The following is a 19,582-nucleotide window of genomic DNA, read 5'->3' on the forward strand; positions in this document are numbered from 1 at the left end:
AAGGCTCTTGACTCTTTGCATTCTCTTAGTCCTAATCCCGACATTCTTGCACAGCTCAGGGTTAAACTTTCAGATTTTAATGATGAGGCCAATAGGGAAATCTCATTTCTGTGTAGGGAGGCGAGGGTGCGTCACTTTGGTGAAGGGGATTGCCCGGGCAAGACTTTAGCCAATCTCCTACGACTGTCTCATGCCGCATCTTATATCACAGCGCTCCAGGATAGGGGACCGGAAAGAACAGCCTCTCCCGAGGAGTTGGTAGCTAGATTCACCGCCTTCTACCCTCAACTCTACATCACTGGGGTTGTTCCTTCGCTCGACATCCTTGACCAATACTTCGACACTCTCGAGCTCCTCTGGCTGGGCAACAGCAACCGGGAGTACCTCGACGAACCCTTTTCTAAGGAGGAGATCCTGGCAGTCATTAATAGTCTGCTTGGGGGTAAGGCTCCGGGCTCCGGCGGTTTACCTGCGTCCTTTTACAAAGCCTTCGCGCCCATTCTGGTTCCGCACCTTGCCGCTATATATAACGACTCCTTTGAGTGCGGTCACTTCGCTCCGCTAGACCCTGTTAATACTTCCCTTAAAACCGGACAAGTCCCCCGAGCTCCTTGACTCTTACTGCCCGCTGTCTCTCATCAACAACGATAATAAGATTATCGCCAAGATGTTGGCCTTCCGCCTATTTCCTCTGATGCCCCTGATAGCTCGCCCAGACCAGTCCAGTTTCGTCCCTGGTTGTGCCACGTCGCATAATCTCCGGACTATATTCGCCGTTCTCCAACAAATCAACCCCCCACTTCCGGCTGTTGCTGCCCTCTTAGTTGCTACCAAAGCCTTTGATACTCCTGAGTGCCCTTTCCTCTTTTACCTTCTCCCTCGCTTAGGCTTTAGTCCGGTATTTCTGTGCAAAGTCCACCTTCTTTATTCTCTCCCCACAGCTCGCCTTCGGATCAATGGTCAGATCACGCAGCCCAACCCCGTTGCTAGGGGCACGAGGCAGGGCTGCCAACTCTTTCCCATGCTGTTCGCTGAAGCTATGGAGCCCCTTGCCGCTAGGCTCTGGCAGCATCATACCCTTAGGGGTCTTGGATTTGCGGCTCGAGCCTTGGTTGTTTCTATGTACGTGGACGACGTCACACTCTATGTCCACAACCCCCAAGAAAATCTCGGCCCCATGGTCCACGAGGTGGTGAGCTTCGGGGGTTTGTCTGGCATCCAGGTTAACTAGAGTAACAGGGAGAGGTGTGGCGCCGCGGCCAGGGCGACTGACGCTGGAATCTGGGGATCAGGGATCGATCCCCGGCTCCGGCGGCAGGTCAGCCCAGCACCATGTGACTCTGGGCAATAGCTTGCTTAATCTTCCCGACGGCCCCCAGCGCCTAGAGACCCTTACGGGTGATTGTGCGCTTTACAAATGTGGACTCTATTCTCTTTCCCCTGACGGACGCCACTGTCCCCTTCACTCCGGATTATCCGTTTGTGTGGGCGTCGAAGCCCACTAGATATCCGGGCATTTGGCTCAGCAGCAACGTGAACGAACTCTGGAGGGCAAATTTCGGCTGGGCGGTTGACTGGCTGGAAAATAAGATTACCCTCTGGCGCGCGTGCCCCTGTCTCTGGTGGGGCGCATAGCCATCACCAAGATGGTGGTGCTCCCGAAGTTTCTACACCTGTTCCTGAATATCCCCGTCCCTCTCGAGGCTCATTTTTTTTTGTAAACTTTGCTCCCTCATCATCTCTCTGGTCAGGGCTGGGCGTCAGCCTAGAATTTCATATGATACTCTCGCACTCCCCTCATTGTATGGTGGGCTGGGCGCCCCAGATTTCAAGTTGTACGCCCTTAGTGCCCAAGCCAGATTCCTTCACTTCTGGCTGCATCCGACGCCTTTTCAGCCTCCCTTGGCGGTGGAAGCTGATCTTGCGGGCCCCTCGCCGCTCCAGACTGCTATCTTTGTCCCCGCAAAACCCCCTCGAGGAGAGATCGACACGGTGGAGACCCTGCGCTGGGCCTGGGACGGCCTCCAGAGATACTCTGGCTCCAGCATGCCCTCCGCTAATGCCATGCCCATTACACACAATCCGGTATTCCCTCCACTGCAAACTGCCGGGATGGTTAAACACGCCATGCGCCTGGGCCTGTCCACGTTATCGGGCCTCTACCCAGCCAACGGCTTCTTTTCTCTTCCAGCCGAGTCCGGCCCCATGGACACTCTGCTATATTACCAACTTAGAGCGTCCTGCAGGGAGATGCCCCCACATTTCCTCAGCCCCCTCCTTCGATGGCTGCCCTAGACTTTGCATACACATCCGCCTCCCCTCACAAACTGGTCCCCAGACCCTACGCCCTCACGCTGGCGGCATCCCCGATTTCCGCTGCCCGCGCTGCTTGGAGCGAGGACCTAGGCACCGATTTCTCTCAGGAGGTCTGGCTGTATTGTTGCAAGCAAACTAAACTTTTGTCCCCTAACTACCGCCTGCGCCTCATACATTTTAAATATCTGCATAGACTGTACCGCTCTCCTGCCCAGCTGCACAGAATGGGCCTTGCTGCTAGTGATAGCTGTCTCTCATGCTCCGTCCCCGCTGCAAACTTTTCTCATCTCGCCTGGCTGTGCCCAAAGGTTTCCGCTTATTGGTGCGGGGTGTGCACCGCCATCACTGAGATCATTCCACGCCTGTCACGCCAGATCCACTGATCTGCCTCTTAGTCTTTGTGAAACATTGTCCTGACGCCTCCACCGGCTCACTGCTATGCTGCCTGTTCTCGTACGGCACAGGGTCGCCATACATTGGGGTCGGAGACCCGCACCCAGGGTCTGCGCTTGGTTTGAGGATGTTGGGCGTTGTCATACGCTTCTGTCCGAATTCTGGGATTTGATGCCGGCAACTTGCCGGCAGCTTGACATCTGGGGTCCTCTTGTTTCATACCTCCTGCGCCAGAGCGCTCTGCCCTCCGCAGCCTCTCCAGCGCCCCCCTGCCAGCTCATTGCCCGCGGCAGCCACCGGTGATGGCTCGTAAAGTGTTGCTTCCCCATCTATGCACTCTGCTGGTTCTCTGCCGCCTCTCTAGCCAGCACTTGGCCTCTCCTGGGAGCACCTTCATGCCCTTCTTTCTCCATTTCCTGTCACTCCCCTCCGTGTATTGTTGTGGGCTGCTGAAGCAGAATTGTTCCTACGATGCATGTAAAAGATGTGGTTTTTCCTCTATCTGTGCGGAATCCCCGCCTGCATACCTTGTAACTTGATGTGCAAGTTTCTCAATATAGGTTTTTGAAAATTGCGTTAGCCAATGAGATTCCGGGGGCAGCCAATGAGAGGAGGCACCAGTCCCTCACTCGTCACAGAGTGTGAGGGGGTCATGAGGCTGCTGAACACACCTCACCGTGTGATGAGGTGTCACTACTGGACACTCTGTGCCCCAGCACTTGAGGGCTTAAAACGGAAGCATCCAGGTCCAAATCTATCAGGGACACTCCACATCAACATGAGAGGGGAACCCTTAAGCACTTTGCCAGACTGTGGAGTTCACACCCACAGGGCTGTGGAATCCTCATTCTGGCACAGTTCAGCTTAGGCAGTTGGGCACCCGCACATTTATTGCATGTATAACACCTGGCTGTCTGACCTGAACATGTCATGTTTCCAAAAAAGGTGAGGGGTGGTGCCCTTCCACCCTTAACGGCGGGCCACGCCTACCCTAGTCTTAACTTGCTTGCAAATGGCCTGTAAAACCATACAAGTGGAAAGGAATCTGCTGCAAAGTTGTTGAAGGAGCGGATGAAATTTTGCGATAATCTTGCCTGACACAAAAAATTGCCAAAATGAAACAATGGTCATATTGGATTTCCCTGCAGTTCCAGTTTTCAAACCATTATCTTTTTTTAAACAAAAAAATCATGAGTTATCATCAGTGAGACCCCATCGGCATCACACTAGAAGTTCCGTAGAATTGATTCTACTATTATTATGTTTCAGTAATGTATAATAAAGGGCCTCATAAGAACATACATATATATCTGTGCTGAAGAAGACCCTGAAAGCTGGTTGTATTAAGAATAGCTGTAATTTGCACCGCAACCTTCTTTTCTCATTAGTGGACTTGATTCCACACAAATCAGTTTTATTTCATAATTGTTACTCCATATAATATACTTGTGTCCCTTTCTGTTTGTATTGCATTTGTCTTTTTTTGCTAGGGATATATTTTTTTGGTTTGCAAGCTGATGTTGCAACGTGCATCCTGCTGTTATTATGTTCATTGAATGCTCTTTGATTGCTTTAGTATTTCACAGAGCATATTCATGGAGCACCAATGCCTCACACTGTGCCCTCTGATGTTTGAGGCGTAATCAAATGTTATATGTGAATTCTCGCTACCTCCACATACGTCTCCATTCCCTTTCATTTGATTGTCATCAGTTCTTTTGTTTGCTTGCTATTTTCTGTTTTCCCATATTTTGTCTTTAGTTATTCATGAAATTTTGTTTTATCCATCCACTTTTCTGGAGTATAGAGCACAAGTGAGATTCAGAAGGTAGTCGATGACCAGGTGGAATTTGTGACCGAAGACAAAATATTTGATCAAAAATGGAAGAATGAATTAAATGGACATCTTCACAATTATGAAGAAGTCACGGGACAGCATCACGACTTGGTAGTTCCAACTCAGAAAGCCTCTGGCTCTCTTTCTTCTTCTGGGAGCAGCAGTGAGAGTGAGGAGGAGGGTGCGGAGTACCGGGCCGACTGCGGAGTTCCAGATGGAGTCATAAAGGAGGAACTTGAAGAACAACTGGAAGATGTTGAGAAACCATGTCCAGAAGTGAGTGCACATCCTATCGAAGCTGTAGATGGGAGTCATGTCACAGTGATGAGCACGGACAACCAGAGTGTGGTTGAAGATCTGACCCATGAATTCACAGTTGCCAATTGCAAGGCATCATCGACACTTTTACCAGACGAAATCAATTGCAGAACAACAGATGAACATCCTAAAATGAATGGAGATGCCTCTCACTTTGACACTGATGTTTCACCTCAAATATTGTTTTGTTCCGAGGTAAATAGGCTGCACCGAATGGGAGTGAGATGCTAGATAGTTTCTTGTAAGGGTTGAAACCTGCCTTTATGCTTTTGTCCTCAGTATGTGTTCGGTTGATCACAACATATGGATCTTTTCTTTAATGGAAACCAATGATGAGCAAGTAAACTATACCTGCTAAACTCATGGTTTTGTCTCCATCCCTACATTTGGAGAACAGTAGCGCAAACACTTGTGCCAGAACCATACATCATTTCTGTATTATGTTGTCTGTTGTTTGCCCTTCCTGTTTTGTCATTCCTCTCTCGAAGTCTTCATTTGTTTCTTTTTCTGTTTCACACTGTGTTTGTTGTTCATATTTTCCAAATGCTAAAAACAGTCTGTAGGTCTTCATTTCAAGTATGTCATTCACCATTTTATTTACCTTTTCAAATGTATTTTATAAACAGTTTTACACCATCTTGGTGTAAGCATTACTTTCATAAGTGATGTGGCACAATTGATTTAAAAATTACCGCAAGAGCATGCAATAGAAAGAATTTACAAATAATAGATCACAACATCCTAAAATCAGTAATGCTTTGTTTTTTAAACTTTTGCTGTGTCCTTGTAAATGTAACAATTTTACACCTAGCAAATACATGTTGAGATCCTTACGAAATTGTACATACACATGTTTGCACGCTACTTGGCACAACCTCTATTATCCAGTACAGCTTTCTTTTAGAGACCTCTAAATGCAGCTCCAGCTGTGCCAGTGCTACAGCAGTGATGTCTTGAATGTAGTGAAATGTCAGCAGCCGTTAGAACATTTTTGACTTTTCAAAACCACATTGCTCTTGTTGACTTCAGAGCTGCATCAATTCATTTCTGCTGAGTGAGTTGATAACTTACTCATATGAGAATCAAGCTTAGACTTTGTTTCAGAGCCTGGGGGAGGGGGGTGTTGTAGTCAGTTCGAGAAGTAATGGGATTTCGCAATACATTTCCTCTACTTCTTTGTTGTCTTCTTCCTTGAAATTTTGTTTGGTGGTAGAAGTGTCTTTAGTACTTGTTTTCGGCCTACTATTTGAAAGGAAGGGAAGACATTACCCAACAAATGGTTTTGTGACATTCTTTGTATTTGGCAATAACTTTTTCTGCATTTTTACCCAGCCTCCAGTGGTGAAAACCGAGATGGTCACTATTTCTGATGCTTCACAGAGAGCAGAAATCTGCACTAAAGAAGTTCCTTTAGTCCAGACCGAGACTAAAACAATCACTTATGAATCATCACAGGTAATTTTGGAGCCCTCCTTGATGTTTTGTTCGGTTCTAGAATCATACACGGGGTACTTAAACACACTCCGCATAAAGTTATATATGGAAATACTTCAGTTATTCTGAACAACAGACCATTAACCCAAGCGCATAACTTTTCCTTTCTTTCAACTTTTTTATTGCATAGTGCTCAGCCCAGTACATCAAAAACATTTTCCACATATCTTATATGATACATTATATTTTACATTCATCATTTCACCAGTTATTGAATAGGTAATCAATATAGTGTAGTACAAGCCTTCACTTTTTTCCCACTGTTCCTACCTATAGTCCTCTGTAACCCTGCCAGTTCCCCCAAATGTGTTCCCATTTCCTCGGACACCCTCTACTCAAGTATATTTTGTGCCAAGTGCATAACTTATGTTTTTAGTTCATCCTAAGGCAAGAGTTTTTGCAAATCATTTTTAGACTTATCACAATAGAAATGGTCCAACCTGAACTTCAATGCCACATCCCTCTGAATGAACACAACACCAATCTTAGTAATTAGACCTTGTTGTTTCTATGGAAACTTGCAGCATGATTACAAAGTTTAGGACCTATGTCTCCAGATACCCAAACCACTAAGGCTAACCAGCATAGGCAAAGGTAATCTGTAGAAATGCTTGAATAAATCTGAACCAAATGCATTTTCTCTATTTACAAACCCTGGGCTCATTGTGTCATAGGGACTCAAACTGCATCATACAAATGAAGCCCAGTAATGCAGTGCACGGTCTTTCAAGATTTCTAGTGTGGTGTGGTACAGTCAAGTCTACTTTGCACAGGATTATCCATCTGTTTGATGGCACAGACAAGCTAAAAAGTACCAGCAAAGAAATAGGACTGACACTTTGTTAGGGTGAAGTGTTTATTTTGAGTGGGGTGCCTTTGTGTGTGTTGCCTCCAACTCTTTGGAGTCAGGAACTTAATTATCTGAAAGAAACAGGTTAGTATTAGATTCCTTACCTTAGAATATCCCCAGGCGTCAGTCTGGATCCGGAAACTTTTGCGTAGCAGTACCCCTGCGCGTCGGTAGGCATTGTCTGCAGGCGTCCCCTGCGGCTCCGCGTCGTCGGCGTCGTGCGCCGTGATGACGTCGCTGGAGTATATAGACGCCGCCTCCGCGCGCTGACGTCAGTTCTTCTTTTTTCCGCGCCAGTTAGCGCAGATCCGAAGAGCAGTACTCCGGTCTTTTGACCAAGTGTTTTGTTAACTAATTAATCTTCTACGGTGCCGGTAGGATGCCCGGTTTCAAGAGTTGCGACGAGTGCGACCGCCTGATGTCGGTCACCGACCACCATCGACTCTGCCTCCGGTGTCTGGGCGCGGACCACGACGTGGAGTCCTGCGTCGACTGTCGGGCCTTGACTGGGAAAGCTAGGCGGGAGCGGTCCCGCAAGCTTCTCGAGCTCCGAGTGTCGGCCCCGCGTCGAGAGCGGTCCCGGTCCGGTCGGAGGTCGAGGGAGCGGTCGAGGGAACGATCGCGGAGCCGCCATGAGCGCTCCGGGAGTCGCCACCATTCCTCCGGTTCGTCAGGTAAGCGTAAGAAGTCGGGGCGTTGTCATCGCACCCCCGACTCCCCCCGACGCCCGCGTGATGCGGCCGGGGGCTCGGGTGGCCCCACCCCTGCGGCCCCGCGTGGGTCGCCGACGCCGTCTGCCCCATACCCGTCGGTCCCTGGGGAAGGCGCGTCGCGCGAGGAGATCGAGGAGTTCCTCCAGGCCATGAGGGCGAGGTCTCCTCCGGCGAGGCCTACGGCGCCTGCGGGCCCGTCGGTCCCGTCTGGGGGTCCGAGCGGTTCGGGTGCTCCTGCTCCGACGCCGCCGGTGGCTCCGGCCCCAGCGCCGCTAGGCCCCTCAGGTTCGTCGCCGGCTGGTCTACCGGCCTCTCCGGCGTCGGTTCCTTTGGGCCAACCCGTGGTACCGCCTCCGCGCGGTGCAGCGACTCCGCCGTCGGTTCCGGCCGACGCCACGCGGCGCCACCCCCATTCCCCCTCTGACTCCTGACGCGGAGTCGGACCGGCGTCGTCCGACGCCGGATCCGGCGCCGATGGGGCCCATTGACCCCGAAGTCTATATCGTCGATCCAGAATACGGCGATGAGGACGAGTATGGAGAGGGTTGGGAGGGGTCTGAGGACCCTTTATCCCGTGCCTGCCAGTATGATGTGGACTGGGTAGGTGATCTGGGTGATGCCAGTGGTCTGGACGAGTCGCCCAACCCTGGGTTTGTCTCCCCGACCCCTGTGGCGTCTGAGGCAGGGGCTGCCTATTCGGTGGTCCTGATGAGGGCTGCCAAGGCCTTGAGCCTTGAGCTCCCCGTCGCGAAGGTCAAACCGAACATTCTGACCGAAGTGTTTAAACCGCAGTCATGCCCTCAGGAGCCTCTGCTGCCGTTTAATGAGGCCCTGACGGATGTCCTTTTGGGCACCTGGTCCAGGCCCGCTTCCGGTGCACCGGTTGACCGGAATTTTGCCAGGCGTCACCGTCCGTGCTCGGACGACCCTGCCTTCCTATCCACCCATCCCTCCCCGGAGAGTCTGGTGATCCAGGCCTCCACTTCACAGTCCGCATTCCCGTCGGCTCCGCCCGATCGGGAATCAAAGCGGTATGACCAATTTGGTAAAAAGGTCTTTTCCTCTTTGAGCGCTGGACTGCGGTCTTGTAATACCGCGTGCCTCTTGGGCCGCTACACCCACTCCCTGTGGGATACGGTCGAAGAGTGTTTGCCGCAATGCCCCCAGGAAGTGCGGGACAAGCTCACCCGGGCCTTGGTTGAAGGCCGGGATGCGGCGCGGTACTCGATCCGGTGTGGTCTTGACACGACCGACTCGCTGGGACGGGCTATGTCCACGACGGTGGCGATTCGTCGCCATGCTTGGCTGAGATCTGCCAACTTCTCGCCAGACGTCCAAAATGCCCTCATGGACATGCCATTTGATGGCAGTCGCCTGTTTGGTGACAAGGCGGACCACGCGCTGGAGCGCTTCAAGGACTCCAGGGTCACGGCCAAGTCCTTGGGTCTTTCGACCCAGCGCCAGCAGACGGGTTCGTTTAGCCCCTTTCGTGGCCAAGGGAGGGGCGGTCCCACACGTGCTGCCAGCCACGCGCCGCAGAACGCTCCCCAGCGCGGTGGCGGCCGTGGTTTCCGCCGTGGTGGCGGTAGAGGGCAGCGGCGAGGTCAGTCCACACCTCCCCCCGCTGCTGCATCCAAGCCTTCCTAGTCCGAGCTTTCGGGCTCACGTGACGCCAGTGGGTGGCAGGGTTCGCCATCACCACTCCCGCTGGCGCGCGATTACATCGGACAGGTGGGTGCTGCAGCTCATCCGACGGGGCTACTCCCTCCCCTTCGAGTCCACTCCTCCAGCCATGCCACCGCAGAACCACCGTGTGTCGGGGGACCACTTGGCACTTCTGCAGGAGGAAGTTACGGCCCTCTTGGCCAAGGGGGCCATCGAGCGCGTTCCTGGGCCAGAAGTAGGGTGTGGTTGCTACTCCCACTACTTTCTGGTGCCCAAGAAGGACAAAGGAGGCCTGCGTCCTATCTTGGACCTACGGAACGTCAACGGCTTCCTCCGGAAGGAGAAGTTCAAGATGTTGACTTTGGCTCAGGTCTTGGCTGCTCTAGACCCACAAGACTGGATGGTAGTGTTGGACTTGCAGGATGCGTATTTTCACATCCCCGTCCTGCCGGCCCACCGGCGTTACCTGCGGTTCACGGTAGGCCACGAGCACTTTCGGTTTATCGTGCTCCCATTCGGCCTTACCAGCGCCCCACGGGTGTTCACGAAAGTGATGGCGGTGGTCGCAGCTCATCTGCGCCGGTTAGGGGTTTCAGTCTTCCCCTACCTCGACGACTGGTTGTTGAAGGCGGGCTCGCCCCAAACAGTCGTCCACCACCTTCAGATGACGGCGGACCTCCTTCACGAGCTGGGGTTTTCCATCAATGTGCCGAAATCACACCTGTGTCCCTCTCAAAAGCTCCTTTTCATCGGAGCGGTTCTCGACTCGGCGCAGTTTCGGGTTTATCCTCCGGAACGGCGGGTCCGGGATATTCAGGCTCTGATTCCCATCTTTCAGCCGTTATCCCGGGTTTCGGTCAGGTTGACGCTGCGGCTTCTGGGGCTGATGGCCTCCTGCATCCTACTGGTGCATCACGCCAGGTGGCGGATGCGGGCTCTGCAGTGGGACCTGAAGTTTCAGTGGGCCCAGCATCAGGGCAACCTATCCGACCATGTCCTGATCTCGGAGGGCACTGCGAGACAGTTGCAGTGGTGGCTTACGGACCGCGATTGGGTCAGAGGCAGATCCCTCTCCCTTCCCCAACCGGAGCACGTGGTTGTGACGGACGCGTCCCTCCAGGGCTGGGGTGGCCACTTGGGAGAGGCGGAGATCAGAGGCATCTGGTCTCCGGCGGAGTCCCGGCTCCATATCAACCTGTTGGAGCTGCGGGCGATTCGCCTAGCACTGAAGGCATTCCTCCCCTTTGTCAACGGGAGTGTAGTGCAGGTGTTCACGGACAACACCACCGCCATGTGGTACTGCAACAAACAGGGCGGTGTGGGGTCGTGGACACTTTGCCAGGAGGCTCTGCGTCTCTGGCAATGGCTGGAACGTCAGGGCGTGACTCTGACAGTTCAACACCTGGCAGGTTCTCTGAACGCCAGGGCGGACGAACTCAGCCGTCGGTGCTCGGTGGATCACGAATGGCGTCTGAACTCGGACGTGGCGAGAGGCCTCTTTCAGCAATGGGGAGAGCCTTGGTTAGATCTATTCGCCACAGAAGAGAACGCGCAATGTCATCAGTTCTGCGCGTTGGAGTTTCCAAGACGGCACTCGCTCGGCGACGCCTTTCGGCGCGAGTGGAGTTGCGGTCTGTTGTACGCCTTTCCGCCTATACCACTTCTGCCCAGAGTGCTGAAGAAGATCAGGCGCGACCGGGCCCAAGTTATCCTTGTGGCTCCGGACTGGGCTCGAAGATACTGGTATCCCGAGCTACTCAGCATGACAGTCGGTCCCTCGATCCGCCTGCCCCTTCAGGAGGACCTTCTGTCGCAGCAGCAGGGGACGGTCCTCGACCCGAACCTGTCCAGTCTCCACCTCCATGCTTGGAGATTGAGCGGCGACAGTTGAGGCCATTTGACTTGCCTCCTGAAGTCTGTGATGTAATTCTGGCAGCCAGGCGTCCCTCCACAAAGTCGGTAGACGCCTGCCGGTGGAACAGATTTGTGGCATGGTGCACAGCGAAGGCTGTGGATCCCCTTTCTGCCCCTCTGTCTGAGGTTCTCCTCTTCCTCCTTTCCCTTGCCCAGCAGGGCTCTGCTCTGGGCACTATCAAGGGCTATCTTTCTGCCCTTTCCGCCTTCTTGAGGCTACCTGATCAGCCATCTTTATTCAAGTCCCCTATTGTGTTAAGATTCTTGAAGGGCATCACGCACATGTATCCTCCAACTCCGTTCGTGATGCCTCAGTGGGACTTGAACCTGGTTCTGACTTTCCTGATGTGCGCTCCCTTTGAGCCCCTTCATTCCTGTCCTCTCCGTCTTCTCACTTTAAAGACAGCCTTCCTGGTTGCCATCACCTCTGCCAGGAGAGTGAGTGAGCTCCAGGCTCTTTCTATTCAACCTCCTTTCTTGTCTGTTCATCCTGATAAGGTGGTTCTTCGGACTAGACCTTCTTTCCTGCCCAAGGTAGTCTCTGCTTTTCACATTGGGCAGTCCATCACCTTGCCCTCCTTCTTCCCGCCTCCGCATCCTTCAAAGGATGAAGAGCGGCTCCATCGTCTGGACCCAAAACGTGCGCTTTCATTTTACATGGATCGCACACGCCAGTTCCGGGTGGATGACCAACTGTTTGTTGGCTACGTGGGTGAGAAGAAGGGAAGGGCGGTACAGAAGCGGACCATCTCTCGGTGGGTCGTCCTGTGCATCAAAGCATGCTACTCTTTGGCTCGGAAGGAGCCTCCTGTTGGGCTGAGGGCCCATTCCACTCGGGCTACGGCGGCTTCTACTGCCCTGGGCCGGGGAGTCCCCTTGCAGGACATTTGCCAGGCGGCTACGTGGGCCTCGCGGCACACCTTTGCGAGGCACTACTGCCTGGACAGTCAAGTCCGGAGGGACGGCTTCTTTGGCCGTTCGGTCCTCCAGGACTTTCTGGTGTAGGTTGTATTGGTTCGCAGACCCACCTCCGGGGTTGGTATTGCTGGGGTATCTATTCTAAGGTAAGGAATCTAATACTAACCTGTTTCTTTCAGATGAACAACTTACTTACCTTCGGTAACGATATATCTGTAAGAAACAGTAGTTAGTATTAGATTCCTTACCGCCCCGCCCATCCTCCCCGTTCTGCGAACTGATACCTAGGGTTAAGGACATCCCTTTCAGGGCCCTAGTTTCAAATGGCACCAGTGTTAGTTCTCACATGGCTCTGCGTGTTCTGGCGCGGAAAAGCTGTGTGCAAAGAACTGACGTCAGCGCGCGGAGGCGGCGTCTATATACTCCAGCGACGTCATCACGACGCCGACGACGCGGAGCCGCAGGGGACGCCTGCAGACGACGCCTACCGACGCGCAGGGGTACTGCTACGCAAAAGTTTCCGGATCCAGACTGACGCCTGGGGATATTCTAAGGTAAGGAATCTAATACTAACTACTGTTTCTTACAGATATATCGTTACCGAAGGTAAGTAACTTGTTCATATTTAAGATCAGATTTACTAAGATATTGTGTTGTAGTTGTGTCGCCTTTTTGATGCAGCCTTGCAAAATCCTTTTTTTGTATTCTCAAAACACATAAATATAGGTTGCCCCAGTATTGGAACTTTCATAGATTCCCATAGCTTGTATCATTCCCCGTCACCGGAATGGGAGCCTCGGTAAATAAAACATACCATAGCAGTAGGTACAAAAGAGAAAGAAAGGCCTAGGTCTCATCTCATTTTGTAACATATCCACCTCTTTTTGTAAAAGAGACCAAACACTTGCAACAACCAATCAGATTAGCTTCACCCCATAGAACCTTCCTGAGAGAACCTCAGAGCCTCAGGTTTTCTACCGCACGTTGTGCTAAGGGAGTCTCCTCTGAGCTCTGCTCAGTTTTCTTTACAACTTTGGAATTCGGCTACTTTTTCTTCAAAATGTCAGATAAAGAGAAGAAGGCTTTATTTAAGGCTTGGGCTACGTGGTCTAAGAAGAGGCTTTATGTGTAGGACAAGCATAAGTGTTGTATTTATTGCTTGTACCCGGACCACAAAGCCACTGATTGTAAAATCTGCAGAACCTTCTCCACCAAGACACTGAGAGACAGGGAAGGAAGACTTTTGGCTTGGCTACAGAAGATGAAGTCTCGGAAGGAGGTGATTTCTAGTGACAGCGAGGATTCCTCCTCAGCTTCTTCATCAAGGAGATCTAAGAAGAGGGGTAGGTCTTCCCCTTTAACATCAACTGAACCTCCTGCTAAGGCCTCTCAAAAGACCTCTGATACGTCTCATGGGCCCAGTCCCGGTAAATCTCCTCACCGAGGTGCAAAGGAAAAGGAGGGACTTGTGACTGAGGTAATTTCTACACACCTTAGACACATCGGACTGTTCCAGAACCGGGCTTTGCAGATTGCCAGGAGGCGCGAGTGAGCGATTCGGTGCAGGGAGGACGCCGCACCGCTACCGCCCAGCTTCGCCCTGCCGCTTGGTTTTGATTGACTTTGCGGGCCTTGCAGGTTTTTCCGCGGCTCCCCGTGACCGCGACCTTGGCTCGGCGGAGGTGGAGGCGACGAGCCTTGTAGGCCCCCTCGCAGTTTCCCCGTGGCTTCCGCGGTCTTCGTGCCTTGGCAGAGTAGGAGGCAGAGGCGGTGAAACTGGGCTTCCCGTGGCTCCCGCGGCTCCCGGTTCCCGGTGACCGAGGTCTTTGTGGCACGGCGGAGAACACTGGAGCCCACTGAAGGCTAGGTGAAGAAACATCTTTGCTGGCTCTTACTGAAGCCCTTCCAACACCCTTACTTGGATTATTGACTATTGATCCTATTGACGGATTGTGCAATTTTGTATACAGAGAGCAGACCGCTGACCACAGACTGTTGCAGCGTCGGTGAGCCTTCTTGCCTTGGGACCTGAGGAGGCTTCCAGCTCCACGGGCTTGAGCTACCACTCCGGGAGCGGCTGGAGGAGGTGAGTCGCTGACTATTTCCCTCTCCACGCGCTGTTCCCTTACGACTCCTGCCACCACTCAGCCGTGCCTGAACAGCCCCGGAGCCCCAAAAGTCTTCGAGCTTTTAATTCTTCAGCTGTGGTTCTGTCGGGTTCTCTGTGTTCTGTGTTTCCCCGGCGAGGCTCCTAGACTTCCTAAACCTCTGAACTCCCACAGGGCCCTACGAAGTCAGGCTCTGGAGCTTGTGTGAGCTTGGATACGTCTCCAGATGAAGCCAGGACATGTAGTGACCCAGCTCTTCAGGTTGGAGCCACTATCCCGATCTTCGCCAACCAATAATTACTTTAAAATTTCAACTCCTAAAGGAACCACCTTCATCCATTTTTTCATCTAGTGGAAACATTTTTTCCCTTCAGGATCCTCTACTTCCACTATACCCTCAGGAATCGTTAGTAACACAATCTTCGGGTCAAGCCCCCGACACCACCAACATGCCTCTACCTATGGCCTGCTCACCCGCACATGGAAAAGCAGAAAAAGTGGAATACAGCAACAGGGGCACCAGCAGCCCAGTCGCCCTGCAAAAATAATGCGAGGGGGAGCAGTCACCCTCCGGTGTATCCCCTTCTCCCAAGTTTACTACTGTCTCAATTACCCCATACAATTGGAAGGAAAGACAACCCTCGCTTAGCTTCGTGACAAGCAGTGGCAAGGATCTCAATCGAGGGCAAGAGGACCTTAGTGGATCCAATTTAAACGACCTCCTAAAGACCATCAACGTCTCCCCCCACCATCCGGATGGCTTCAAGACTAGCCAACAGCCTACCGAAGTAAACGCAGAGGAAAAGTGCTTCTCTGAGTATCCGAAGGAGGCCGCAGAAAACGCACATGACTCAGGGTGTGACGGCCCTGTTAACCTCACTTACTTGGGATCAGAGGAATGGGCGGATGTAATCGCTTCCTACACCCTGGTCACCCCTGTAAAGAACCTGTGTCCATAGTAGAAACCAACAAAAATCAGTGCGCCAATCAGGTCTCTGATCAGGAGGTAATCCTCTCTAATTCAACAACTCTACAAAGTATTTCCGCTTCTTCTACATCCACCAGTCCCTTAAATCAATCAGGGACCCAATCCAGGACCCTAGTATCGAATGCGTCAAACACTTGGGATATTCTCTTAAATACAATGCAACGAACCGTCGATGCCCTTCACTACCAGTCTTACAAAATGGACCTACAGTTGACCTTACTCGATACCTTGGCCCTTTTTATAGAGTGAATCGACGAGAAACTTGGCCAACTAAACTTTTTAATCGGCAGAGCTCAGCAGGAAGCAAAGCTGATCTATAGTTGCGGCCCAATCATTGAAAAACTATCGTCACTCTCGGAAATAGTATCCACCTTGATAGAAGGTCTGTCAAAGGGCACTCATAAAAGGGACTCTTATACCAATCCCTGCATAACAGCCAGTCTCGACCTTTCAAAAGGGGATCCTACCGCAGCTAACACCGCGGACAAAATCGTACCGGCCCTTCCAGTGTGCTACTCGCCCAAATGCTCCCCTCCACTTTCCAAGGATCAAAATCCAACTCAGAATGCTAAGCGTCGCAGTCAACAAAGAAGGAAAGGTCGCAATAAAATATCAACCTCAAAACCTTCTGAGGTTTATCCCCTATTTAGGATTGAAACCAGACAGTAGTCACAAGAATCTGAACCTATTACAGCACTTCATACAGGTACAGAACAAACTTCCACTGTGTCCAGCGAACCCACACACGGGGGTACATGGTAGCAACCAAAGAGGTTCCAACATTGGAGGCTGGCAGGGCCCAGTCCAGCAGCCAAACTGGCACCCAAAGTATTATGGACCATAGTGGAACTAGTAAGGGGAAGTACGCCAGTCCCCTCAGACAACCATCGTCAAATGAGTTAAGGGAGGCACCACTTACGCACGGCCCCAACCTGATACTGGAATCTGTGACCACCCTCTATCCGCCTCAACCATTGGGCGAAGAACCGAAGATATCTGGACTCTCGGGTTTTCAGGTCCAACTACATCCCTATATAGATGGCGATTCTAAAGCTCCCACAGTTTTCAAGCCTTGAGAATTTCCTAATCCTGACGCTTCTAATGGATTCTCACAACAGTCCTTCACTAATAATAGAGGAATCCAACTGGGGGGCAAGTATCTAACCGTTCAGCCGGTAGACCAAACTAGGAATTTCACCATTATTCTTTTTACCTCAGAATATGAATCAAAGGGTCCATTCGACATCTTGAACAGAGAGAACTTACTTAGACTCCTCGGCACTATACCAACTTTAAACGTTCTATGCTCAGCTGACGTCCTCTCAGTAGAATTCATAAAAGTTGACAAAACACAGGACTTGGAAGCTACAAAAGCAACCTGGAGGTCGTCTGAAACTGCAAACAAAATCCTGGAGGAGCAAACCACCCTCAAAGCATGGGGGATCCAATCTGTCCTACACCACAACACAGGATATCCAAACGAGGGTGGGTTTGAACCTGAACATTCCGCTACTGAAATTATGCTCATGGGACTTAAACTGGCATAACAACAAGGCTGCAGATACCGAATTCCTTCAATACGTAAAATCATTTGAAATTATCCTATTGCAGAAAACATGGCTTGAGGAGCTTGTGGATATAGAAGCCTCCACCTGTTTTCATTCTCAAGCTATAAGGAAAAGTAAATTTGGTCGGCTAGCGGGTGGTCTAGCTACCTATATCAAAATCATAAAAATCCACAGCGCTCAGGAATTAACTTCCCACTCTCCGGCTATAAATACTGTTAAGATCAAACTAAACCTTAGCGGGAAAAAAGAAGAGGTGTTGTTGACTAACATCTATATCAATCCAAAAAAGAAGAAACAGGAGTCGAAATCTCTAATGGACCATCTGCATCAATTAATGACTATGCACATTCCCTCTAATTTCATTCTGTCTGGGGACTTCAACCAATATAGGCTCTTCCACAAATAAGGATATTCAGTCCCAGTCTTTCTATTGGAATATTCCAACACAATCCTTTAGGGGCCAGGGAAGAACTCCCAAGCTGGGAAAAGAGCTGTTAGAAGACCTGGAGCATATCGGCCAGAGGGTTCTAAATGGAAGATTTGCTGATGACTCGCCATCTGCCGCTTCATTCCACTCAGGCCTCGCAACCTCCACAATAGACAATACGCTAGTGTCCCTTCCATTCTTTCACCACATACTAGGCTTTAGCCTAGGAGACAAAGGGGACAGTGACCATCGGCCCCAGGAAGTTTCCATTCTTGCCTCTCCAGATTTAACTCCTCTTAATCCAACAGGATCACATGCATGTCATACCAGAAATCTCAAAAGAATTAAGTCTTCTGTTGCAAATACCAGGGAGGTACTTCTAGCAGCAAAATTACAACTAAACAGCTTGAATTATCCCATGGGCAACCCAATTATTCTATGGGAAACCTTTACGGCCGCATTAGCAAATTCATATTCAACTACAGTACGGCACCTCCCGTCTTTTGGCCTCACGGTCACAGGGAAGATTTCAAGCACCCAGAAATTGGCACTGAAACACCACAAAAAAGCGATAAATAAACTATTAAGGTTGCTGAGAACATGCCCAGGGGAAAAGAACTTCTCCAACAGCTTCGCAAGCACCAGGCTGATCTTAAAAAACTTAAGTGGGAGATCAAAAGATCCAACGAAGAGGACTTTTGGGCTAAACTTCATTACGACTCTAACGCAAACAATAGTGCCCAATTCTGGTCCACACTGAACAAATTTTTAAAACCAAAACAGGGTGGACTAACATCATATATAACAGACAACTCCTGGGAATCCTTTCTAGAAACTCACTTCAACCAACAGGCTGTTGGAACAAACACGCTCCTGGATGACCAGGAGGCCTATCCTTCGCAAACAGTAAAACCATATGAAAACGCAGCAATTGAAATCAACGCGGTTACGATCAGGAAACTAATTTCCAAAGGGAGGAAAGACGGAGCACCATGGCCAAATGGAATTCCCCTAGCCCTCTTCAAATATGATCCGGAATACTGGGCAGAATCTCTGACCCCGCTTTTCAGCATCATGGAAGGGCTCTATTATATCACCAATATACAAAGCAGGGGATAGAACCCTACGAAAAAATTGCCGCCTGATTGCCTTACTGGACATTGAGGCGAAATACTTTGCTGGGCTTCTATTGATACAGCCGCGCGAATGGGCAACTAAGTATAATATAATTCCACCCAGCCAAACAGGATTTTGCAGAGACGCCGGAACCACAACAAACCTCCTAGCAATACCACTACTTATTGACAAAGCAAAACTGACCAAACAAATCCTTCACTTTTACTTTGTGGACTTAAAGCGGCTTTCAACAATGTCAATCAAGCCAATCTTTGGAAAAAATTAGCTCTTTGGGAGATCCCTGCTCCTCTTTTAAACCTCTTGATCGAACTGCATGCCAACACGTGGGTTCAGGTGAAGCTTGGGAACTGTACCCATCTCTCGAGGTGTATACCAACAACAAAAGGCCTCAAGCAGGGGTGCGTTTTAGCGCCAGCCCTTTTTAACTTATTCACAGCCGACCTGCCACCTGCTCTAGAAGCCTGCAACGCGCACTCCCCCCGACTAGGGGGTCAAGCCTTGCCTAGCATATCCTATGCAGACGATGTGGTCCTGGTTAGTCATACCAAAGTAGGCCTACAACATCTCATCAACAAACTGCATGGATACGCTGAAGAGAACCTTCTCGAAGTAAACATTGACAAAACTGAAGTACTGTCAATAACTGGGAATAAAAACTCCCACTCTTGGTTCCTTGGAAGAAAGGCAATCGCGAACTGCTTCGAATATAAATATCTTGGAGTTCTAGTTGACAGGGGAGGCCGTTTCTCAAATCACCTTGAGGCCACAAAGAGGAAAGGCATCCTGATTGCGACAACACTTAGACAACTTAAAACCAAACTGACCGGCCCCACTTTTCTATCATTGCTTCGTGTTGCCCAAGTTAAAATTCAGTCATCCATTACCTATGGCAGCGAAGCACTAAGGGGCACAGATACGAAATTGCTGGACACTATC

At 50.8% G+C, this 19,582-nt stretch overlaps 1 protein-coding gene across 20 annotated transcripts in view; it reads left to right on the top strand.

The window, feature by feature from the left end:
• The window catches only part of EPB41L2 (erythrocyte membrane protein band 4.1 like 2), a 1,174,544-nt gene that overhangs the window by 1,044,861 nt on the left and 110,101 nt on the right, over positions 1-19,582 (top strand). For 10 of the 20 annotated variants that reach the window (XM_078648868.1, XM_078648862.1, XM_078648866.1 and 7 more), the window contains 2 exons: positions 4,517-5,059; positions 6,197-6,319. In XM_078648868.1, coding sequence (XP_078504994.1) covers positions 4,517-5,059; positions 6,197-6,319 — 666 coding nt within the window. The remainder of the gene's footprint in view (positions 1-4,516; positions 5,060-6,196; positions 6,320-19,582) is intronic. The other 10 variants (XM_078648871.1, XM_078648875.1, XM_078648874.1 and 7 more) reach the window with 2 other exon arrangements.

This window comes from Lissotriton helveticus, chromosome 6, assembly GCF_964261635.1.
Source record: "Lissotriton helveticus chromosome 6, aLisHel1.1, whole genome shotgun sequence".
Taxonomy (NCBI): domain Eukaryota; kingdom Metazoa; phylum Chordata; class Amphibia; order Caudata; family Salamandridae; genus Lissotriton; species Lissotriton helveticus.